This window comes from Pongo abelii, chromosome 21, assembly GCF_028885655.2.
Source record: "Pongo abelii isolate AG06213 chromosome 21, NHGRI_mPonAbe1-v2.0_pri, whole genome shotgun sequence".
Taxonomy (NCBI): domain Eukaryota; kingdom Metazoa; phylum Chordata; class Mammalia; order Primates; family Hominidae; genus Pongo; species Pongo abelii.
Window position 1 is genome coordinate 38,439,072 of NC_072006.2, and position 24,990 is coordinate 38,464,061.

The 24,990-nt window shown below is 51.3% G+C and overlaps 1 protein-coding gene across 5 annotated transcripts; it reads right to left on the reverse strand.

Moving 5' to 3' along the window:
- Positions 1-2,476: 2,476 nt before the first annotated feature.
- On the reverse strand, positions 2,477-24,661 carry AHCY (adenosylhomocysteinase). Of its 5 annotated transcripts, none has more exons than XM_024238602.3 (11): positions 24,468-24,661; positions 17,644-17,834; positions 16,305-16,380; positions 14,562-14,711; positions 13,609-13,721; positions 12,921-13,128; positions 12,741-12,828; positions 12,523-12,640; positions 7,639-7,833; positions 3,236-3,374; positions 2,477-2,859 (listed from the first exon to the last, which is right to left on the reverse strand). In XM_024238602.3, the coding sequence occupies exons 1-10, from the start codon at positions 24,493-24,495 to the stop codon at positions 3,243-3,245; spliced, it is 1,299 nt and encodes a 432-aa protein (XP_024094370.3). In that variant the 5' UTR covers positions 24,496-24,661; the 3' UTR covers positions 2,477-2,859; positions 3,236-3,242. The 5 variants fall into 5 exon arrangements, with proteins under 5 accessions (XP_024094370.3, XP_054398137.2, XP_054398136.2 ...); XM_054542162.2 differs by lacking the exon at positions 24,468-24,661 and adding an exon at positions 22,986-24,273; XM_054542161.2 differs by lacking the exon at positions 24,468-24,661 and adding an exon at positions 22,986-24,273 and having other exon boundaries at positions 2,477-3,374.
- Positions 24,662-24,990: the final 329 nt, after the last annotated feature.

Consider the following 24,990-nt stretch of genomic DNA (forward strand, 5'->3'; position numbering starts at 1 on the left):
TTTGAGCCTCAAGACAGCCATCTGAAGCAGGTATTTCTGTCCCTGCGGGGAACACAGTGAGTCAGCAGCAGACCCAGGGCTCCTCTTTCCAAAGTTCAGTCCACTGCTCCATAAACAGCCACTTTCCACCCACCACAGGCCTCATCTTCCCATCTCTTTCCTGGAAAAAAATGCAACCAGGACTAGGCCTGGATACTGCAGGACCCTTGGCCAATTCCTTCTTTCTCCATGAAGCTTTGATGGGGACAGCCCAGATATCAGGAGTGGGGCTATTGGGGGTGAAGCAGGAGACACATCATCTTTCATTGTGGGTACCCGGTCAGTGTCACACATGTGACAGATTAGCAGACCTGAAATCAGAGGTAAGTCTGAGACCAGATGTGAAAAGAGGGATTGTGTTTTCTGAAACAAAAGGTTCTGGGAACTGACAGGACACCTCCGAACAGGAAAGGTAGAGGCTGGGATAACAGAAACAAGAACTCCTGGAAGAAGGGAGGCGGGGGGCTACATGGGATCTGGCAGGAGGAAGCATTCTGACAGCATTTCCCACATCCGGGAGGAGACACGCTAGAGGGAAGGGAGCATGCGCACACACAGGCAGCGGCTGTGCAGAAGAAGGCGTTCAACCTCTCTGGCTCAGACAAACAGCAGCCTCTCCTTTTTTCTACCGTGAAGTCATCGTCCCAGCAGCCACCCCAGTAGAAGAACTGAGGCATGGTTCTGGGTAGCCCTCTGGTTTACAGTTCCAGAGTTCCTGATGTAATGTTGGGAAATCTGAAACCAGGCTCCCTTCCTAAACCTGACCTTGCTGGTGTGGAAAGGGCTTGGATTTTGGTCTAAGTCCTACCACATACAAAAGTCAGCTCACGCTCATGGGTCCTCTCAGAGCCTCAGACATGGGAATTCAAGTCTCTATGAGGAATAAATAAGACCATACCTTTTTACATATGATGTAAAGATACATCGTATCTTTAGAACTTAATGTTAGTCCCCACATAGTGCACTAAGGCCGGGCATGGTGGCTCATGCCTGTAATCCCAGCACTTTGGGAGGCTGAGGTGGGCAGATCACCTGAGGTTAGGAGTTCGAGACCAGCCTGGCCAACATGGTGAAACCCTGTCTCTACTACAAATACAAAAATTAGCCAGGCGTGGTGATGAGCATCTGTAATCCCAGCTACTTGGGAGGCTGAGGCAGGAGAATTGCTTGAACTTGGGAGGCAGAGGTTGCAGTGAGCTGAGACTGTGCCACTGCACTCCAGCCTGGGTGACAAGAGTGAGACTCCGTCACAAAAAAAAAAAAAAAAAAAAAAAAAAAAAAAAAAAAAAAGGCCAGGCACGGTGGCTCACGCTTCTAATCCCAGCACTTTGGGAGGCCGAGGCAGGCGGATCACGAGGTCAGGGGATCGAGACCATCCTGGCTAACACGGCGAAACCCCATCTCTACTAAAAAAAATACAAAAAAAATTTGCCAGGCATGGTGGCGGGCACGTGTAGTCCCAGCTACTCAGGAGGCTGAGGCAAAAGAATGGCGTGAACTTGGGAGGTGGAGCTTGCAGTGAGCTGAGATAGCACCACTGCACTCTGTTGTCTGGGCAACAGAGCAAGACTGTCTAGAAAAAAAAAAAAAAAACAAAACAATAACAACTCTAAAAGATGCTTGCACAATGCCTGTCACCCGAGTGTGCAAGATGTCAGCCTGTTTCGACCACTCGTGTTGTGATCAGTTGAGAGTGGGTGCCCTGTCATTTGGTACTGATAATAGTTGAAGTACCAAAGTCTGTACACTATTTACAGCAGAGTCACATGACATATACACGTAACTTATGCAACTTAAACTATGTGCACTCAGGGAAAAAGAAAAGGTAAGAATTAATTGTCAGGCAGGACACACTGATGAGCATCTAAGCCAGAGTGAGCAGTTTTCAGCCCCTCATGCCTCACTGATCATGGGCCATTGAGTGTGACTTAAGGGTTTTACTTAACATCGCATCTTTAGAACTTAATGTGAGTCCCCACTTAGTGCACTTTTAAAAATGCTCCAAACAGCCGGGCGCAGTGGCTCACGCTTATAATCCCAGGCAGACCACTTGAGGTCAGGAGTTCAAGATCAGCCTGGCCAACACGGTAAAACCCCGTCTCTACTAAAAATACCAAAAAAAAATTAGCTGGGTGTGATCTCAGCTACTCAGGCGGCTGAGGCAGGAGGATCGCTTGAACCCAGGAGGCGAAGGTTGCATTGAGCCGAGATTGCATCACTGCACTCCAGCCTGGGTGACAGAGCAAGACTCCGTCTCAAAAAAAAAAAAACGAAAGAGTTCCCTCTTCACTTTACCCATTCTCTCAAGCCTAAGGACCACAGGCAGCCGTTCCACTGCAGAGTACCCCGTGAATGCTTCATCAGCACGACTATAACCCCCTATTCATGGCATACATTGTTGGCAGAGGACTGTCTATAAAATAAAGGCTCAAAATTCTTTCAGGCACCAAGATTTTTATTTACCCACCTTCCTGCTTTCTTTTAACATTATAGGCCAAATTATTCTCTTTTTGACCCAGGGTTGTGAAAGGAACCATCTGGTTATACAGTGGTGGCAGATTTCACGAAATCTGCCTGCATTCATGTTTTTCTGGCCCCTCTCAACCCCTAGCTGTCGCTTCTCTGTTCTTTCTCAGTTGCCCCTTAACAGTCTATTCTAACCCCTGTAAAACAGGGACTAAAAGTACCAACCTCATTGTAATGAGGTTTAAGAGAAGGCCCAGCACTAAGCCAGGCTCTCAGGAAAATTCAAACAACAGTTCCTCTTTGCCCTTCAATATAGCCCCTTCTCATCTGTCGTGGGCTGAAGAACCACTGGACCTGTAAACCAAGCACACAGGTATAAATCCACAGACCAGGTGAAGGTCTAGATGGCAAAACACATGGGCTTTGTGACTCCACTACTGACTTCGAAGCTAAGGAAGGACTGACTTAGTGAGCTGTTCCAAGACCACTGAGCTCATGGTTCCCTGTGGCTGGGACCTCCATCATGACCGGGACTTGAGGAGGGGCCTCTGTTCCTGCTGCCACATTTGGAACAGTATGACGGCTGCAGCAGAGGCCAAAAACTGAGTGATCGGCCCCAGAGAGTCAATGGGGGACACTGACAAACCAATCACAAAGTTGGTGCCGTTAGCTCTTAGGGAGGAGAGGCGGGGCCTGGGCAAGGACAGGAGCTGGAGGGTGAAGCGCAGACCTGGCTCTCAGTAGCGGTAGTGATCCGGCTTGAAGGGGCCATCACGGGACATGCCCAGGTACTGGGCTTGCTTCTCAGTTAGCTTGGTCAACTTCACATTCAGCTTGCCCAGGTGGGCTTCAGCCACTGCCTCATCCAGCTGGGAAGAAACAAAGGAAGACCGGGAATCAGTGCCATTCTCTGGGACCCCTACGTGCGTCTGGCTGCCAATAGAGGCAGAAGTGTTCGTTAGGGTATCTGCCATGTGTGGTACTCATGTTAACTCTTTCTATCCTCACACCCAGCCTCAGTTAATGTGTTGTTTTGGCTGCCCAGCCCCCCTCAAAAGGGAACCATGCCACACCGTCCCCTCCATGTGGCCCTGACAGGACCATCAATCACATCTCCTTCCTCATTCTTCAACTCAAGCAGCTAACTAAAACGCTTCTCTGGAATTGATCTATGCACAGGACATATTTTCCATGATAGGCAGAGACAAGGTGCTCCAACCCCACTGGGATTCCTAAACAGGGAAGGGTATCTATCAGTCTCAGCTCACCAGCTGCAAGTCTATTTTACAAGTGAAACGAAGATAGATCCGAGAGACAGAAAGACAGAGCTATGATGACACAGAATCCTAGGTTTCCAGTGTTTGGATCCGAGAATAAAGTTCTTTTTTTTTGAGACAGAGTCTCATTCGGACACCCAGGCTGGAGTGCAGTGGCACGATCTCGGCTCACTGCAACTTCTACATCCCAGGTTCAAGTGATTCTCCTGCTTCAGCCTCCCGAGGAGCTGGGATTACGGTCGTGCGCCACCACGCCCAGCTAACTTTCTGTTTTTAGTAGAGATGGGGTTTCACCATGTTGGTAAGGCTGTTCTTGAACTCCTGACCTCAGGTGATCTGCCTGCCTCAGCCTCCCAAAGTGCTGGGATTACAGGCGTGAGCCACCGCGCCTGGCAGATTCGAGAATAATGTTCTTTTTTTGGATTAAACTGGTTGCTTTTTTTGATTAAAATGTATCTATAAATTCTTTGAACTCCTTTAAGAATTAGAGCCTAATCTCCACCACCTTCCCCCACCCCACCGAGTGATTCATTTCTAATGAATAGAAGAAAGCAGAAGTGATGGTGTGTGACTCTGGACACAAGTTCATAGAGACCCTGTGGCTTCCTCCTTGCTCTCCTCTGGATGACTTACTCTGGGGGAAGCCAGATGCCATCTTCTGAGGATGCATAAGCAGCCCTCTGGAGAGGCCCATGCATGAGGAATTGAGACCTCCTGTCAACAGCGATGTGAAGAGGATCTTCCAGACCCAGTCAAACCTTCAGGTGATTGCAGCCCTGGCAGAAATCTTGACCGCAACCTCATGAAAGAGCCTGAGTCAGAAGCAGCCAGCTAAGCTGATCTCAAATTCTTGACCCACAGAAACTGAAATAATAAATATTTATTATTTGAAGCCAGTAAGTCTGGGGGTTAGATTGTTATGCAGCAAGATAACTGATATACTGGTTTGAATAGTGTTTCTATCACTTGTAACCAAAAGGATTCTAATCCACTGCCATCCTCCTTTTATAAAATGAGGAAATCAAGGTTCAGAAACGTGAAATGACGTGTCCATGGTCACCAAGCTAGTGAATGACAGAGCTAGGATTTGAACCCAGGTCTATCTGGCTTCAAAGCCCCAAAATGTGTCTCAAGCATCCCAGCTTATGGCCTCTAGAGCAGCTTTGAAGAGATTATGCAGAAACTGAGGAGGACAGAGGCAAGAGTTAAATACAAGCAAGCCTCTAACTCTCTCATGAGGTAGGCCTCTCCCTACCCCTAAGGGACCCCATCCTGTCCCATGATGGCATAGCGGTGTTTGACCACAGCTCAGCCCACAGCTTTTACATTCCCAAGTGGTTTCACAACTACTATTTCATTAGAGCCTCCCAAACACCTTTAAGAAGTAGGATGCGTGCAGTTTATCCTTGTATCTTCAGATGAAGCAAAGAGCCTGCAGAAGGTGATGTGCTCAGCCGAGAGGCAGGCAACAGTAGGACCAGGGCCCAGCCTAGAACTGAGTCCACGTCAGTTCCAGAGGTAGAACGATGGCCTCCAACCCCCACAGTACACATTGAAATCAACCTTCTGCTTGGCCTGAACTAGCCCAGAACTTTTCCTTCTCCCAGCACTCTGAACCAGAAGGTGTGTCTCACGTCCTAAGGTCAACACCTTGGACAGACAGAGCTAGGTTCTATTCCTGGCCCAATATTTAACATCTGTGAGAGCAAGTTAGTCTCTACACCTGACTTTCCCCATTTGCAGGATGGATCACTCATCTCTCAAGGCTGTTACAAACATCAGTGCTACTCAGAGTCATTCGTGCAGTAGGTGACTTAATAAATGGTGGCTGCCTTCTGTCATTTTTGACCAAGGTACCTAGTCCCTTGCCTGCATACAGCATGCGAGGCATGATGCCAAGAGTGTCCTGTCCCCAAGCCACATGTTAGCAATGATGAAGAAAAGTGGTAAGGACAGGGTCAGGTGCTGAGGTGGGAGTTGAGAGCTTTGCCTCTTTCACTTCCAACCCTGCCCTCATTTCAAAGGCCTGACCAATTTCTCAGCAAACTCACAGCCATATTTCTCCCAGCTGGGATTAGACAGGGATCAAGTGAGAATCTTTCAACCCCACAACCAGCTGCACAGAACAAGGTACGCCTTGAGGTCCTTATGGGTAAAATGTTTGGTCCAGCAAGACGTTGCTCCAGGGAGATTAGTTGTTGGCTGGCCCTGGAGGCAGATACCCCAGGCCTCTTCCTGCGTCTTCCTCAGTTGGTAGAACCAGCCTTTCAAAGGATGAAGGGTTGGTATGTAGACCCCATCACAGCTTCTCCAGCAGCCAAAGGCTGGAAGAGCAAGAGCTACTCTTACCATTTAGCTCATCGGGAGACTGAGGATTGGACAGGGTAAGGGACAAAGCAAAGTTCACCTGTAAAACTGCCAAGAAGAGCCAGGACTAAAACATCTGTCCTGACCCCAGGGAAGGGTGGACTGCATGGGGTGTTAGGGTGAGCACTGGATTTCATGTCAGAGGACTTCGTCCTCATGGTTACGCAGACCATACAACCATAGTGAGATGCCATGCTTAGGGATGTATCATTTTTTTTTTTGAGACAGGGTCTCACTCTGTCGCCAGGCTGGAGTGCAGTGGCACGATCTCGTCTCACTGCAACCTCCACCTCCTGGGTTCAAGCGATTCTCCTGCCTCAGCCTCCCGAGTACCTGGGACTACAGGCGTGTGCCACCATGCCCAGCTCATTTTTTTGTATTTTTAGTAGAGACGGGGTTTCACCATGTTGGCCGGGCTGGTCTCCAACTCCTGACCTCAAATGATCTGCCTACCTCGGCCTCCCAAAGTGCTGGGATTACAGGTGTGAGCCACCGCGCCTGGCCAGGGATGTATCATCTTATTACAAGGCCACAATGTGCAGCCTGCAGACTGCACTCAGCTTATACACATGTCCAAGTTAACCCACACAGTTATTTTTTTAATTATAATGAGGCCAGGTGCAGTGGCCGAGGTGGGTGGATCACTTGAAATCAGGAGTTCGAGACCAGCCTGGCCAATATGGCAAAACCCCGTCTCTACTAAAAATACAAATAAATTAGCCAAGTGTGGTGGCATCTGCCTGTAATCCTAGCTATTCAAGAGGCTGAGGTGGGAGGATTGCTTGAACCCGGCAGGTGGAGGTTGCATTAAGCCGAGATCACATCACTGCACTCTAGCCTGGGCAACAGAGTGAGACTCTATCTCAAAAAAATCAAAATAAAAATAAAATTTTAATGAGTTGTCTGTATTTGAAAATCATTTTGTATAGAGATCTTGGTATCTCTGGCTCTTCTGAAAGGTTAGAAGCCCTGGTCAGACGGACCTGGGTTCCCAGGAGGCAACCAGCCCTTTACCCCTTCAGCTCTTCCAGTCCTTGTTCAGCCGGCATCACTCATTTACCTGCCTAGCCCCTGTGGGTGTGTGGGTTCATGACCCTGATCCCAGGAAACCCTCACAGTCCTGAAGGGTGTACTATTACCTTCATTTCACAGATGAGAAAACGAAGACACAGAGAAAGAATTTGCCTGGATTACACAGCCTCTAAGTGGTGGGGCTGAGATTCAAACTGGGGTGTGTCCCGCTCCAAGGCCCAGGCTCTCCTCACCACCCGGTCCTATTGCTCTGCCGTGCTCCAGAGAGCCACTCCCCACTGTGGGTCTCAGTTTCTTCTTCTGTCAATGGGGAGAATAACTTCTGCACTGTAGAAGACCCCATGAGGGCCTCTAAGAGGGCAGACAGGCAAGCACTTTATAAACTCTGGCAAGCCCTGTGTGGGGATCCCAAGATTAAACACATGACCCTTGGCTTGAGGTAGAAGAATAAACCCACCTTCTTGGGCAGGAAGTGAACCCCAACGGGGTACTTGTCTGGATGGGTCCACAGCTCGATCTGCGCCATCACCTGGTTAGTGAAGGAGTTACTCATCACGAAGCTGGGGTGGCCCATGGCACAACCCAGGTTGACCAGCCGACCCTCAGCCAGCAGGATGATGCGGCGCCCATTCTTCAACCGATACCGGTCCACCTACACGCAGGCAGGGCAACAGTGAGGGCAGGCAGGGCCCCACTCCCACAGCCCACCCTCTGGTCTGGCAGGCCTCTCTGCCTCCAACAGTGCCCATGAGGTGTCTGAACTGCTCCAAAACAACCTCCAGCACATGGCCTGGCACAAAAATAATAGCCGATATTTATTAAGAAATGCTGAGCTGGCCAGGCGCAGTGGCTCACGCCTGTAATCCCAGCACTTTGGGAGGCAGAGGTGGGCAGATCAAGAGGTCAGGAGATCGACATCATCTTGGCCAACACAGTGAAAGCCCATCTCTACTAAAAAAAAATACAAAAAATTAGCCGGGTGTGGTGGCAGGCGCCTGTAGTCCCAGCTACTCGGGAGGCTGAGGCAGGAGAATGGCGTGGACCTGGGAGGTGGAGTTTGCAGTGAGCCGAGATCGCGCCACTGCACTCCAGCCTGGGTGACAGAGCGAGACTCTGTCTCAAAAAAAAAAAAACAACAAAAAAAAACAAAGAAAGAAATGCTGAGCTGCAGACTGCACAGTTCTGCTGTGAGAACTTCATGTGCTCACACTTGCTTGGCGCATACGATGCACTCAGTAAGCAGCAGCTAATGTTATTGTTATGATCACTGTCGTGTGCCCTGTACTAAGTCCTTTACAGGTAACTACCACATTTCATCCCAGAAACAACCCTGTGATTTCAGTACTGCTGTCATCCCCATTTCAGATTCAGAAACTGAAGTTTACAAGGGTTAGGTCACTTGTCTAGAGCCACACACTAAGAGGAGGCTGCAATTTGAGTCTGGACGGTCTGAGGACAGATCCCATGTTCTCAATAACCATGAAATAGTTTTGAATGCAGCTTAGTAAAAGCTGAATGCCGTGGCACTCACATTGGAATCACCTCAGAAGCTTTAAAAAATGAGGATACCCAGGCCAGACGCGGTGGCTCATGCCTGTAATACCAGTACTTTGGGAGGCCAAGGCGGGGGGAATCACCTGAGGTCGGGAGTTCGGGACCAGCCTGAACAACATGGAGAAACCCCGTCTCTACTAAAAACACAAAATTAGCCAGGCATGGTGGCACATGCCTGTAATCCCAGCTACTCAGGAAGGATGAGCCAGGCGAATCGCTTGAACCTGGGAAGCGGAGGTTGTGGTGAGCCAAGATCGCGCCATTGCACTCCAGCCTGGGCAACAAGAGCGAAACTCCGTCTCAAAAAAAAAAAAAAAAAAAAAAAAAAAAGATACCTTGGCCTCATTCCCAGAGACTCCTATTCGTGTGGCCCATAGTGTGGCTCCCAGGTGACTGCCAAGGTTGAGAACTCCTGGTTTAGTGAGTGAACGTGACGTGGAAATCCCCAGCCTCAGTGCCCCAGTCCTCCGTCTGTCCCAGCCATCTGAACACACAAACTTGCTTTCTCCCCACTCCCAGCTCTTCCCTTGCCATCCCTCCACCCTCAGGCAGCCTCCCAAACATTTCCCCAAAAGCCCAGGTTTCCAAGCTGCTCCAGAGGCCTACTACCAATCCAAGGAAAGGTCTCTGATGCCCATCAAACATTGATTGATGCTTCAATCAATAAGCACTCACTGATACCCATCTAAGCCCCTTGCAGGGACACATCAACCTAGACTCTACCCTCCTGGTACAACAGTGGGGTCAGAGACCAAAGCCAGTGATGGATGCTGCACTAGGGGTCTGTACTAAGAGTGTGGGCATTGCCTCTGCCAGAGGAGCTGGCCAGGAAGGGGGTCTCTTTTTTATTTTGTTAATTTTTTTTTTTTTTTTTTCTGAGATGGAGTCTCACTCTGTCATCCAGGCTGGAGTACAGTGGTGTGTTCTCAGCTCACTGCAACCTCCACCTCCTGGGTTCAAGCGATTCTCCTGCCTCAGCCTCCAGAGTAGCTGGGACTATAGGCATGAGCCACCATGCCCAGCTAATTTTTTGTATTTTTAGTAGAGACAGGGTTTGACCATGTTGGCCAGGCTGGTCTCAAACTCCTGACCTCAAGTGATCCGCCTGCCTCGGCCTCCCAAAGTGCTGGAATTACAGGCATGTGCCACCGCGCCTGGCCGGAAGGGGGTCTCTTGAGCTGGACTGAGAAGATGAACAAGGAGAAGGGCATGTGTTCTGTTCCAAACAAACGGAGCTGTCCGGACAGATGAGCAGAAGTAGGAGCTGCAGTGGGTATTCAGGGAGTGGTCAATTACGGCCTGAGTACAGAGGCCCTTGAGAGGACGGACAAGAGATAATGCTGGGCAGAAGGTTGGCAAGACTGTCAAGGATATTGAGGGTGGGCATAGAGTCCAGCTTTGGAAGGCAGCTTGGCAGAAAGGTGCCCATCACCCCAGTGTAGCAGGTTTCACCTGTGATGCCTTTGCAAAAGGAGGTCTAGACAGCTGGCTGTCAGGGGTGTGGCTGCCACAGAAGCATGCCCTCACCACCCCCACACTGTGATGAGTGCCAGGCCTTCTAGGCAGAGATGGAGGTGCCCTCTGCCTAGCCGGGAACTGACACCCTAGACTAGCGCAGGACCTAGCCAAGGAGAACTCCCACGCAGGAGCAGAGCACCCAAGAGGAGCAGCGTAGCGGATGTGTGTTCATAGAGCTGCCTGTCTGCCTCTCTGGGACTTGGGCTTCTGGTGTGGCTGTGACTGGGTGGGTATCAGGGCTTTAGCCTCTGTGTCTGTATCTTCCGTAACATATCTCAAACACGGCACAGCACCAACTCAAAGAACCTCACGTAAGTGGGCTTTTCTCCCTTTAAAAAATGTGATGGGCCTGGTGCGGCAGCTCACGCCTGTAAACCCAGCACTTTGGGAGGTAACTTAAGCTCAGGAGTTTGAGACCAGCCTGGGGAACACAGCAAGACCTCGTCTCTACAAAAAATAAAAAGTTAGCCAGGTGTAGTAGTGCACACCTGTAGTCCCAGGTACTTGGGAGGCTGAGGCAGGAGGATCAGCTTCTTCAGCCCAGGTCAAGGCTGCAGTGAGCCATGATCATGCCACTGCCCTCCAGCTTGGGTAACAGAGTGAGCCCATCTCAAAAAAAGAAAAAAAAAGTGATGACCATCTCTATACACATACTTAATTATCTCCTAAGGACCAATTACAGGAGAGATTGCCCAGTCAAAGAGGTTGCTTAACTTTAAAGCTCTTGATATCCAAAGCCAAAATGTCTTCCAGAAACATACTACTTTTATAACCAGAGAAAAAAATAAACCCATAATAATTGCAACTCAAGTAAAACTTCACACCCCCTACAAGAACTCATCTTCCAGTTTCAATGCCCCAATGCCCAATGCAAACCTGTTCTTTCCCAGCTCAGTGCATTGGCCTGCTCCTCACACAGCGATTCAAGCTGTGTCCCTTTTTGTTTTTTATTTTTAGTTTTGTTTTTGAGATGGAGTCTCGCTCTGTTGCCCAGGCTGGAGTGCAATGGTGCAATCTTGGCTCACTGCAACCTCCGCCTACCACGTTTAAGCGATTCTCATGCCTCAGCCTCCCGAGTAGGTGGGATTACAGGCACCCACCACCATGCCCAGCTAATTTTTTTGTTTGTTTGTTTTTGAGGCAGAGTCTCGCACTGTCACCCAGGCTGGAGTGCAGTGGAACAATCTCGGCTCACTACAACCTCCACCTCCCGGGTTCAGGTGATTCTCCTGCCTCAGCCTCCCAAGTAGCTGGGATTGCAGGTGCACACCACCACACGCAGCTAACTTTTTGTATTTTTAGTAGAGACGGGGTTTCACTATGTTGGCCAGACTGGTCTCAAACTCCTGACCTCGTGATCTGGCCACCTCGGCCTCCCAAAGTGCTGGGATTATAGGCATAAGCCACCGAACCCGGCCTTTTTTTTTTTGAGATGGAGTCTCACTCTTATTAACCAGGCAGGAGTGCGATGGTGTGATCTCAGCTCACTGCAACCTCCTCCTCCCAGCTTCAAGCGATTCTCTCCTGCCTCAGCCTCCCGAGTAGCTGGGATTACAGGCACCCGCCACCACGCCCAGCTAATTTTTCTATTTTTAGTAGAGATGGGGTTTCATCATATTGGTCAGGCTGGTCTCGAACCCCTGACCTCATGTGATCTGCCCGCCGCAGCCTCCCAAAGTGCTGGGATTACAGGCGTGAGCTACCGTGCCCAGCCCAGCTAATTTTTTTGTATTTTTAGTAGAGACAGGGTTTCAACCATGTTGGCCAGGCTAGTCTCAAACTCCTGGCCTCAGGTGATCTGCCCATCTCAGCCTTCCAAAGTGCTGGGATTACAGGTGTGAGCCACTGTGCCTGGCCAAAGCTGTGCCCTTTGTTACTCTGCTTTCATCCTGACCCCACAAGCCGTCCATCCATCCCCAGCACTCCCTAAGCTGAGGCGGCCATCATCCCCTGCAGGGATTCTACGAGCCTCCTCCAAAAGCCTCTCTCCCCACCACCCGCCGTTGTTGCTTTTATTCTGCACACAGTAGCTAGAGTGATCTTTCTAAAACTAGAGCCTCACCACATACAGCTCACCTGCCTGATACCTTCAGGGATGCCGGCTGCCTGCAGGATAAGGTTGCCATGTCTGGCTGGCTCTGATGCTAGGCCCTCTTCTCTCCATCCCCCTGCACAGTTTGCCACCATCTCCTCAGCTCTCCTCCCTGGCAGCCAGCAATCCTCTGCACTCCCATCTGCCCAGCCCGCTGGGAAGGTGGGAGCTTCTCACCTGTGGCTTGATGTTCACCTTCTCCACAGCGTTCTCGTTGAGCCACTTGACATCGATCTCCACGTCAAAGTGTCCAATGTTACACACAATGGCATCATCCTTCATCTGCTCAAAGTGCCTGTCAGGCAGCCCAAGACCATGGGAGATTGTCAGGGACAGAGAGCTGTCCCAACCCTGCCCTCCTCCCTCACTCTCCGGGAACCCCATCTGGCACCTACCGGCCAAGGATGATGTCAACACAGCCTGTGGTGGTGACAAAGATGTTGCCCTCCTGACAGGCCTCATCCATGGTGGTCACCTCATAGCCTGTGCAGAGACAGTGGCTGCGGGTCATCTACGGTGGCCTTGCCCCTCCCTCTGGCCCCAGTGGCTGACAACCAACCCTTGCCCTATCCTACCCTCCATGGCAGCCTGCAGTGCGTTGATGGGGTCAATCTCGGTGATGATGACACGGGCTCCGAAACCCCGCAGGGCCTGGGCACAGCCCTTGCCCACATCGCCATAGCCTGCTACCACCGCTACCTTGCCGGCAATCATCACATCTGTGGCCCGCTTGATGCCATCTATGAGGGACTCCCGGCAGCCATAGAGGTTGTCAAACTTGCTCTGAAAGGAAACAGGGTAAGCAGACAATAGGGGCAGGCAAGGCCCTGGGGCCAGGACAACTTGGCCTCAGAGTATTCTGAAGAGCCCAGGCATCGTGGGCCCACCGAGCATCCTGGCCTGGGCTGAACCCCTCCAGCAGCCAATGCCCCCACATGCCCTTCACCCCGATCGGCTCCAAGAGCTTCTCTCTAATCTTTCTCTGCCAGTGTGGAGCCTTCCTAGGCATCAGTTACTAGGAGAGATTGCCCGGTCAAAGACCTCACTTAACTTGAAAGCTCTTCTTCCCAAAGCTATAAAGCTCCTAACACCCAGCTCTGAGACCCCTTTTAAATGTACTCATTAGCCTGTCTATAACCGCTTTTGTCCCCTCAAATGAAGGCTTCATGTTCCTAACCTCAGCCTTCCTGGGCACTCTTCTCCAGAGGCCTCGCCCTGAGCTGCAGCCACTGCAGCGGGAGCTGTCACTGTCCCTCGGCTCACCTTGGTGACGGAGTCGTTGACATTGATGGCAGGCACCTTGAGGATCCCATTGGCCATCATCTTGTAGAGGTTGTGGACCCCAGTCGTGGTCTCCTCAGAGATGCCTCGGATGCCTAAACAAGAGGGGACAGGACAAGCCTCAGAGATGCCATACCTGTGCTCACGCAAATTCCTCATCTTTGCCCCCTAAAGCCATTCCTCTTTCTGGGTTCCCATCTCTGTGACTGATCCCACAGGCCCCCCAATCACCCAGACCTGCGTGAGGGAGGAGTCCCCGACGCCCTCCTACAGGGAAGCCACCACCAGGCCTAGTGACTCTGCCTCCGAACAACTCCCAGCTTCTCTGTTCTCACTGCCGCTGCTCTAGTCCCTGACCCTGTCGCTTCTTTCCCATCTCCCTACCACAACCCATCCTCCATGCAGCAGCCATTTCTAACATGTATCTTCTCAGAGAAATCTTCTAATGCCCTCCAGTTATTTCCCCTTGCTCTGCGAATCTGGTCAAACACTTTTCTATTGGCCTATTAGGCCCTAACACATCTGGCCTTCACGAAAGTTCACACCATACCCCCAGCGAAGGCTCCCTTTGCTCACTGCTATCCTGTGGGCCTCTTTTCTGTTTCCTGAACACTCCAGCCATTCCTGCCTCAGGGCCTCTGCACTCTGCACACTCCCTGCACTCCGCGTACCTGCTTTGAACAAAGCTGGCTTCCTCCCAGCTATTCCCAACCATGGCCCTGTGCCTGCCCTTGGGCCATCAGCTCATCTGCCCTAGCCTCACACCCTCAGAAGTCAGAAGGCGCCAGCATGAATGCCACAGCCTGCCATCCTCCCATCTTCCAGATCCTGCTGCTTGAGGTGAGGGGAGTCCTGCCAGGCCTGCGGCCATCATGTGGGCGAACAGGCCCCACCCAGCCCACCAGCACCCAGCCCACCTGCCCCGCCCTGCTCACCTGGCAGGAGCTGTGGGTACTTGGTGTGGATGAGGTTGGTGAGGTCACCCCCATCGTCCAGAATCATGTTGAGGGGTCCGTCCTTGAAGTACAGGGTCTGTTCAATGCACCACAGGTACTCCTCATCCGTTTCGCCCTTCCAGGCATACACTGGAGGGTGAGTGGCACATCAGGGCCTGGACTTCCCAACTGGTACCTGCTCCAGGGAACAACCCTGGCAGAGCCAAAACTACCTCCTTCCCAATTCCCATCCCCAGCTACCTCCGGCCCCTCTGAAAATTCAGCAGTGGTCAGAACACAACTTGGAGTCAGATAGATCTGAGTTTAAACCCTGGCTCTGCCACTTGCCAGCTGTGTGACCTTGGGCAAATCACTTCACCTCTCTGAGCCTCAGTCTTCTCCTCTGTAAATAGGGCTCACAATAGTATGGATTAAGTGAGACAGAAGCCATGTACAGCCCCCCCAGATATAGATATCAGGAAATCATTCTTTCCTTTCCCATCCCCTTCTGCCTGGGCCCCAAGGACTGAGGCATCAATCCTGAGTTACCAGGGCTTGATGTCCCACAACGCCTCCCCCTCAGTGGGATCCACAAGGCAGGATCCAGGGTTTGCTCTGCACTGAAAGGACTGGAGCACTAGCAGCCTCTGTGGGGGGGAATCTCAGGCAAAGTCTGGCCAAAAAATGACTACAAGCAGCTACCACGTATGGGGCACTTGCTTTCTGCCAGACATGACTCTAAATCCTCCATACCCCATCTCTTTCTTCCTCATAGAAACCCTGTGAGGCAGGCATGACCATTATCATCACTTACAGATGCCCAGAGAGGAGCTAAGACGCACTTGGGCCACTCTACATGAAATTCCAGAATAGACTGCAGAACTAAGGGCTACTGACCACCAGCCCACACTCCTCCCATGTGGCATGACTAGGGCACAGGTGTGGGGTTCCCAGGAGCCTCTTGTGAGCAAAGGACGCTGGCCAAGCAGAGCCAGCTGCTCCTACCCACAACTGGAGCAGACAATGGTCTTAAGAATTACAGTGAGCCGAGATCGCACCACTGCACTCCAGTATGGGCAACGGGGCAAGACTCCGTCTCAAAAAAAAAAAAAGTAAAGAAAAGAAAACAAGGCCTTTCCCAGAAGAAAGCCATGGTGCCCAGCCAAGGCTGAGGAATGGGGATCATGCCCATTCAGCCCTGGTCAGTCTGTGAAGGAGCGCCACGCCACCCCCTCCTCTCCACCTATGGTTGGTTAGAAGCAATCTTGAATGTCCTAATCACTGGGCCAGATCTAACCACTCCCCTCCCCAAGTCCAAGCAGACATGTGCCCAGCCTGTGAAAACTCCGTTCTCTTTAGTCTTTGTCCTTCCTCAGTCCTTTAGACTGCCATACCCTAGGCAGTGAACCTCTTTTTCTGCCCCGTAGCCCTCCCCAGTTCTTTGGAAAGAGATCCACATCCTTCCTTTAATGAACTTCCCCTCCACTTCATCATGTAGTTCCCAATCATAAGATCTTGCTCTTCCTGGTTACACGGCTTGACCTGGGTCAATAAACAACTTCCACGGGATTTTAGATGATGATGGGACAAAGCAGCTCTTTCCTATGGGTCACTGGGCTAGGATTTTCTGGCTGTGACTCCTCTCCCTTTCTGTAATGTAAGGAAGTCTGTTGCTCTAGCAGTCAGTGAAGCAAAGAGGGCAGAGCCCCTTCACAAATTCCACATCCCAGAAGCAGGACTTACCCGGAATGCCAGCCTTGGCAATGGCAGCCGCCGCATGGTCCTGGGTGGAGAAGATGTTGCAGCTGGACCACTGCACCTAGAAGAACCATCAAAACAAGGCTGTTGGTCACTGATGGCGCAAAAGCACCAGGGACGCTGGGCAAGGAAAAGGGAGAGCTCTTCAGGTAGTGGGGAGAGGCTTGGGATCTAGGCACAGCAAGCTCTAGGATCATAGGCTGGGGACGCTGGGTGGGAAGATGGGAGCCAGAGCAGGGGCGAGATCCGACTCAGGTTTTAAAACCTCACTCCAGTGCTGTGTGGAAGGGAAAGGGTGGAAGGAAGGGGACAACTGCAGAGACTGTTGGAGAAGACTCCAGACAAGAAATATGACAGTAGCAGTGGAGGTGATGAGAAGCTGTCACATCCTGGGTCTACTCTGAAGGCTGCACTGACAGGATTTGCTGAGGGATGAGTTGTTGGAGTAAAGGGGGTTGGGGGTTGGGAGTGGGGAGGAAAGGGAGGGGAGGAGATGACTCCCAGATTCGTGAATTGAGAGAACCCAGAAGGCTGGAGTGGAGGTTCCATTTACTCAGGTGGGGAAGGCTTCGGGAAGAAGAGGGGGCAGAAAATCGTGAGTCTGTTTGAATGCGTTCTGCCTGAGATGAGTACTAGACCTCCAGGGAGCGTCAACACCCCCGCTCCTGGATATGCCAGTCTGGAGTTCCAGGTTAAGTCCAGGCTAGTACAAAAATGTAGAGTCATCACCAGATAGATAGTGTCTAAAGCTACAAAATCAGACCGCCAAGAGTGAATGCTGAAAAGAAAGAAGAGGTCCAAGGACTGAGCCCTGAGCCCCTCTTTGGATTTTGGCTCCACTGCCCTATCCTGCTTTGGGAAACCAGCTTGCTTCTTGACTCTCTGAGACCTTAGGAGAGCTGTTAATCATTGGCACACATGACCCAGGCTGAACCAATCAGAGCTGCCATCATCCAGCAGCCATGATGGGTCCAGGGTAGGCCTGTGACCCCCAGAGGGCCAAGGCAAGCTGACCCTTACGGGACTAAGTAGGACATGGGCGTTGAATTTTTCCTGCCAGAGCATCCATCAGGAGGATGCCTTGAAGGTAGCCAACAGTGACCTTCCCAGCCAGGGAGAAAATCTGCAGAACACTCACCACAAGGGGTGGCAGCACTGGGAAATGGAGGAAACCGAGTGAGAGGGAGGAGCCCCTCCAGGCCCACGGTCAGCTCCACACCTGGAAGGTCCCCACCCTGGCACAGTCATCTTCTCCCCTGGCACAGTCACCTTCTCCAACCCAGGGAGGGCAAGGACTCTGGGGTGATACAGCTGTGGGCCTCACCTCAGCACCCAGGGTGACGAGAGTCTCAATGAGGACGGCCGTCTCCACGGTCATGTGCAGGCAGCCAGCGATGCGGGCGCCCTTCAGTGGCTTGGAGGCCGAGTACCGCTCCCGCATACGCATCAGGCCCGGCATCTCATTCTCGGCAATGTCCAGGGCCTTGCGTCCCCAGGCAGCCAGGCCGATGTCAGCTACGGGGGTAAACAGGTGGGAGTTCCGTGAGTCCCCTCATCCCACCAACCAAGAGGGGCGGTCACTGTGCGTGGACCCCGATCCACGTGTGGACTCAACACACTAGGGCTTAGCACTCTGCCACCGCATTCTCTCACTCACGCAACAAGTATTTATGAAGCCAGAGTACTCAAGAAAGACATGGTCCCTGCCTACCTGCACCTTTCTGACTTGTGGGAGAACACATTTAATCACACAGGGACACAAAAATTACAACATAAAGAAGAGTCCCTTTGAAAAATAGCTCACGTGATACTTCCCACTACCCTGCCTTTCCGCTGACACCTACCAACCTCCAGGCCACTCCTCACTCCCTAAAGACTCCCTAAAGATGTTAGCTGCTGCTTCTCCATCTTCCTCTCTCAGTCATCACTCTCGGTGATTCAACACTCATAAATACTATCCAACATTTTGGATTTGACAGTTCCTTGATCTCCTTTTAGATGTGAAAATGCTTCCCCACTCCTGATGTTTCTTTCCACCTGGAGGAACTCATCCGTATAACTAATGCTCTTGGCTTCTCTGCCCCAGGGGAGGTGGGGTGAGCTTGTCTGACCAGTAAAACTGAGAGGAATAAATGGTGTGATCAGCTTAGCTCTCCCTTCTTTTTGCAAGCAAGTACTCACCTGCCCACTTGCAGGAAGCTGGTGTTCTCTGCTTTTCCAGAAACCAACCTACCCTGGCCCACCTTGCCTGCAACTGATTGGGTAACTGCTGAATCCGGGGGTTCAGTAAGCATGATCATTTGGATTTCATATTAATCTATATCCTCTGGCTTTGAGATTATTAGTAATAAAAGGTAATATTTCGGGTGCTGCCATCTAAAATACTAATCTACATCCTCTGGCTTCGTGGTTACTGGTAACAAAAAGTATATTTCAGGTGCTATCTGCCACCTAAAATGTCTCGAATTTGTTCAACTTCTCAGGCAGGAAAGAAGGATATTATTATGAGCTAACTCACTATCTCAATACTCTTCCCTCTGATCATCTCACCCTCCTCTCTCCCCTACCACACTGGTCCATTTCCAAGGTCATACCCTAGGTCAGTCCCTAGGTCAAAGTGTGCAGACTTCCCCGATAAGGGATGTTCCTCTGGCATGCTTGTAAATCTCCCCTGGAAAATCTGATTCAGGAGGTCTAAGACTCCTGGTGATTTTTATCTTTAGGGAAGCTTGAGATCCTGCCAAACACCCAAAGAGGTAGGCGGTGGGAGGCAAAGGACTCTGTAGAGAATTTAATAATCTAAGAATTTAATAATCAATAAAATTGTCTGTCAGTCAGCTTCCTAAAGTGCATTGTAACAATTTCAGAGATGAAACACGCCTCCTGCATGAGAGACCACTCCGGCTGTGCCTCAACTCAAGCCACCCACCCCAGCCCTCCTACCCTGGTAGGCCATCACCAATGATAGCTCTCCTTGGAAATCTGGACTTCAAGCACCCAACTCTAGGCACGTCTCATCTTTCTGGTTTTCTCCCTCCAGAGCCCAAGCTCCAACAAGGCTGTGGCCTGTCCGGTCAGAATTTCTATTCAATTCATCCTACCAATTTCTAGTGTCCCTTCTGTCCCCTTTCCCTTTGAGAACTCACTTGGCAAAACTCTCAGCCCAATTAAACCCGACCCTCCACTGCACCAGACCCACTGAACCCAGCAGGAGGACAATCACAACCACACCAAGACATCACATTTAATTAATTAATTAATTATTTTTGAGACATAGTCTGGCTCTGTAGACCAGGCTAGGGTGCGGTGGTGCGATCTTGGCTCACTGTAACCTCCACCTCTCAGGTCCCAGTTCAAGCAATTCTCCTGCCTCAGCCTCCCCAATAGCTGGGATTATAGGAACTCGCCACCATGCCCAGCTAATTTTTGTATTTTTAGAGGAGACGGGGTTTCACCATGTTGGCCAGGTTGATCTTGAACTCCTGGCCTCGTGATCCACCTGCTTCAGCCTCCCAAAGTGCTGGGATTAAAGGTGTGAGCCACCACACCTGGCCAAGATATCACATTTATTAAGACCATAAAAGACACATAGCACACTGTAGCAATCCTATGACATTTTCCTAGTAAATTTACTCCCATTTTCTACTCTCCTCAACCCTCCAACACCTTTCCCCATCGAATGACAATCTCACTTCCCAATTCACTGAGATGAATTCAGAACCAGGCCACTTTTCCCCTATGGAATCCACTAGTCATCTATAGCAGTCATCTACAGCTTCAGACCAGGCACTCTTTCCTGTTACCACAGATGAGTTGGCTGGGCGCGGTGGCTCACACCTGTAATCCGAGCACTTTGAGAGGCCAAGGTGGGCAGATCACTTGAGGTCAGGAGTTCAAGACCAGCCTGTTCCCCCAACATGGTGAAATCCCGTCTCCACTAAAAATACAAAAATTAGCTGGGTGTGGTGGTGGGTGCCTGTAATCCCAGCTACTCAAGAGGCTGAGGCAGGAGAATCACTTGAACCTGGGAGGCAGAGGCTGCAATGAGCTGAGATCATGCCACTGCACTCCAGCCTGGGTGACAGAGTGAGACTCAGTCTCAAAAAAATAAAATAAAATAAAATAGATGAGCTGTCCCTGCTCCATGGGGCCTGATTCCACATGCCCTCTCCTCCTTAAGGATTTCCATACTCCACTAAAACTGCTCTTTCATCCAAAGACCAGCCTGATCTCCACACCTGATGCAAAATTACCTAAGACCACATTTCTACCAGCAGCACAGATCACATGAATGACTTGCCCTCCTTCCTGAAACCCTTTCTTTACTTGGCTTCTGTGACTGTCCTGTGCTTTTCCACCTACCTTCCTGGTTCCTCTTTAGCTATAACAGAGGTTTGGGGGCCCTCAGGGCTCCATCATCTCCCAGTTCTCTAATGTTTACCAATTAAGCTCATCCAGTCTTATGGCTTTACATACCTTCTCTGTGGGGATGACTCCCACGTATTTATCTCCAGCCCAAACTACTCCCCTGAACTTGAGACTCAATGTGATCCAACTGCCTCCACAGCACCTCCACTTGGATGTCCAGTTGGATCTATTATGTGTCATGTTGGAGTCCTCATGGCTCCTTTGCCCCCACTACCGGTTACTCTCCCAATCTTCCCATTTTAGGAAATGAAACCACCATTCAACCAGCTACTCTACCCAAAAAACTTAAGATTTGATTCCTCTTTTCGTCTTTCACCTCAATCAGCATGTTTTTGGCTCAACAAGTGAAATATATAAGCAATCCAACCGCATCTCACCACCTTCATCTAAACTGTCACTTCTCAGGCTGGGCGCGGTGGCTCACAGCCTATAATCCCAGCACTTTGGGATGCCAAGGCGGGCGGATCACTTGAGGTCAAGAGTTCGAGACCAGCTTGGCCAACATGGTGAAACCCCATCTCTACTAAAAATACAAAAATTAGTTGGGCGTGGTGGTGGGCACTTATAATCCCAGTTACTCAGGAGGCTGAGGCAGGAGAATCACTTGAACCTGGGAGGCGGAGGTGGCAGTGAGCTAAAATAGCACCACTGCACTCCAGCCTGGGTGAAAGAGGGAGACTCTGTCTCCAAAAAAAACAATAAAGAAATAAATAAACTGCCACTTCTCGGCTGGACACTGCCACACTCTCTTCACTGGTCCCATGCTCTAACATGCCATTCTCCCCACAGCAGCCAGAAGAAGGAGGCTTTTAAAAATTTAAGTTACATCACCTCCATTATTCTACTAAAGTAAACAAAACTAAACAAGCAAACCCTCCGATGGCTTCCCTCAATCTTCGGGCCCTATCTGCATGACTGCCTGCCCCTCCTCCATCTCTCCACTTTCCCCCATCACTAGCTGTTCAACACACAGGCTTCCTGACTGACTTCAGGCAAGCTCCACTCATTCCCACCTCAGGGTTTTAACCCAAGCAGTTCTCGGCCTGGAAGGCTCCTCTCAAGCACCTAATACAGTACCTGGCACACAGTAGGTGTTGAAAAAAACCTGGAAACAGGAAAGAACCTAGTATATCCCTGCTAGAGGAACCAAGAGTGCACCAGGGTGACTCAAATAGAGGCGTAAGATGAGTTGGGACTTCAGTCCCAGTGAAGTGAGGAGCCTACAGTTTTCAGGGGCCAGCATTCAAAGACCAGATTTGTCTTTTGAAAAGACCCCATTGGCTGCTGCGTGGATCTGTGGAGCAAGAGATCCAGGGAGACCTGCAAGGAGAGAGACCAGACTGGGGTGGTGACCGTAGTGGCAGATCTGCTCATATAAAATGGAGACAATACTACTTTACCTGTATGCATGTCTGTGCCACCCCTGTCTCTGGGCCACCTTTGTGTCTCCAGCACGACCTGGCTCAGAGAAGGGGTCTGCAACTGTTTACTGACCATATCTGTCATCAGAACTGAATGAAAGATCCATGGGAGGGGCTAGCACTTGACAAGGGTGGCAAAGAAAAACAACACAAATCTGAACCTAGTCTGAGTCCCAGCATTTACTAATGAGGAAAGGACCCAGAGAGGAGTTTGCTGCAGGTTCCACAGCCAATTAACGGCAGAACCAGAACTGGCAGCCAGGCAGGGCTAGAGCAGAGGGCCCTCTCAAGGCCCCTCCTGGGAGGGGCCCAGCTATATGGGACAATGGGTTATGCCCTGTGCTGCTAAGCTCCACCCCTCCACCACCACATGTCCCTCCAGCTAAAAATAACTCCTTCAGTGCCCTCGAGGACACTGTGCCAGCCCCACAGTTTTCCGTGGGACCCTCAACTCCAAAGGCACAGGAGAGGCTAGATGCTGCAATCTCTGGAGCTAAGGACTTGCAAAAATCACAGGAACACCTGTCCCCAGGACAAGCCAAGAGGAACAGCAAGAGCCCCTCTAAACATCAGTTTCTTCATCTGTAAAGTGTGGATAATCATCCCTAGCTTGCCATGCGCCCTAAGTAAAGATAATGCCATATGATCAAGATCTGGCATACAGCACGGCCTCCTTCCTCCAGCCCCACCCAGCTAAGCTCCCCCTCTCCCAAATCCAGCTTTATCTCCACCCACACAACCCAATGGCCCCAATCCCGACCCACTAATATCTCCACAATATGACAAGCCCCCATTCCAACTCTACTATTGATGTGACCTTGACATAACCTTTCTGGGTTCAGTTTCAGCATCCACACAATGGAGACAGTCTATTCTGGTAGCAACTTGATGAACTACTTCAACAGAATCTTTGCAAGTCACCTCCCAAGGGCCTCAGTTTCATGCTCTATATAACGGGATTACGTCCACCTCTATGAAGATTACTGTGTAAACACATGTAAATCACCAGATATACAGCAAGTGTTCCATAAATGTGGATGCCATTCTCCAGACTTAATAGTGTCTTTTTTTTTTTTTTTGAGACAGGGTCTTGCTCTGTTGCCCAGGTTGGAGTGTGGTGGTGCAATCTCGGCTCACTGCAACCTCCGTCTCCCGGCTCAAACAATTCTCCTGCCTCACTCAGCCTCCCGAGTAGCTGGGATTGAAGGCGCCCGCCACCACGCCCGGCTAATTTTTGTATTTTTGGTAGAGATAGCGCTTCATTACGTTGGCGAGGCTGGTCTCGAACTCTTGACCTCAAGTGATTCGCCCACCTCGGCCTCCCAAAGTGCTGGGATTACAGGGGTGAGCCATCACACTCGGTCCAATAGTGTCAAAGTTACTTGAAAAGCTACTAGCCAAACTGAACTGGTTTTTGCTGAAAATTCATTAGGATTGTTCCGCGTGTATTCGCTTGCACACAGTGGTGAAAGGGTGCGCTCAGAGGTCTAGACGGCCTGCGTTCCAATCTTGCTCCATCACCACCAGCTGTAAGACTGAGGGCACGTTACCTCTGCCTCAGGATTCTCATCATAAAACGAGAAGTTTCCCTACAGAGCCACGAGACTAGAATAAAGCTAGAAGGCAGTGCCGATCCCACAGGAAATGCTAAGTAAACGTTAACTATCCCTGTATTACGCTTCAATCGGTGGGACAGCAGGATTTTTCTAACCACTCCAAATTTTCTTCTAGATTTCTGCAAGGCTGCCCCTGCTGGCGCGGTGGGGGACCCCACAGGTTGGGTAACTGGCCCAAAGTCCCAGGGCAGAGGACCGGAGCCGGCCTGGGGCTCGCTTTCCAGGCCTCTCCTCATACACCCTCCGCGGTGCCCTCGCCGTCCCTGTAGGAGGCCCAGAGAAGAGTGGACCCTCGTCGGGGCCGCCCAGCTGGACAGGGTCCGTCCAGGCCTGGGAGGCCGGGCGCAGGCCCCCTGAGCAGGGTCCGGCAGGTGCCAGCCGTCCCAGGCCGCGGCCAGGTATGCTCTCCCGCGGAGCACGCCGCCAGTTTGCGGCCGGCAGCCCGCGCGGCGGCCCCGGCGTCGCGGGGCATGCTGGGACTTGTAGTCCGCGGCCACCCGGAACGGCCCGCTCACGGCCGCGCGAGAACTCCAACTTCCAGGTGGCTTCGCGCGGCCAGAAACGCGCCGAGCCTGCGATTCCAGGGGTCCAGAGCGCCCCGAGTCGGCCCTGCAGCCCCCGCCACGAACAAGCCCCGGGCGGGTGCCGAGCGGCCGCAACCGGCTGCAGGTCCTGGGACTCACCGACTTTGTAGGGCAGTTTGTCAGACATGCTGGCGGCACTCGTGATGGAAACGGGCGAAGGGGGCTGGGCCTCAGTCTGGGGACAGGAACTGGGCGGGCAGCGCCGGGCAGGGATATGAGCGTGGCGCCGGCACCTTTAAATATCTTCCTCGTACTTGCATATTCATGACCCGCTGGGGCGGGGCCCAACGCGCAGGGCGGGGCCGGGGGGGATTTCGATCCCTGAAGAGAAGCCTCAGAATTTCACGAGGCGTGGCCCCAGAAGTCTCACTCACCGGTCCGGAAGAGAGCGCCGGGAGAGGCCTGAGAGCCATCCCGGCTGTCCTCTCGCTGGTTCCGCCAGTTGATTCAGTGTCAAAACCCAGCGGAACTGAAATTCCGCCAATTCATTTCCCTGTGCCTCAATTTCCTCATCTGTAAAATGAGCCGAATGACACCTGCCACACAGATTATTATAAGTAAAGTTGCAGGCCAGAGCGGTGGCTCACACCTGTAATCCCAGCACTTTGGGAGGCCAAGGCGG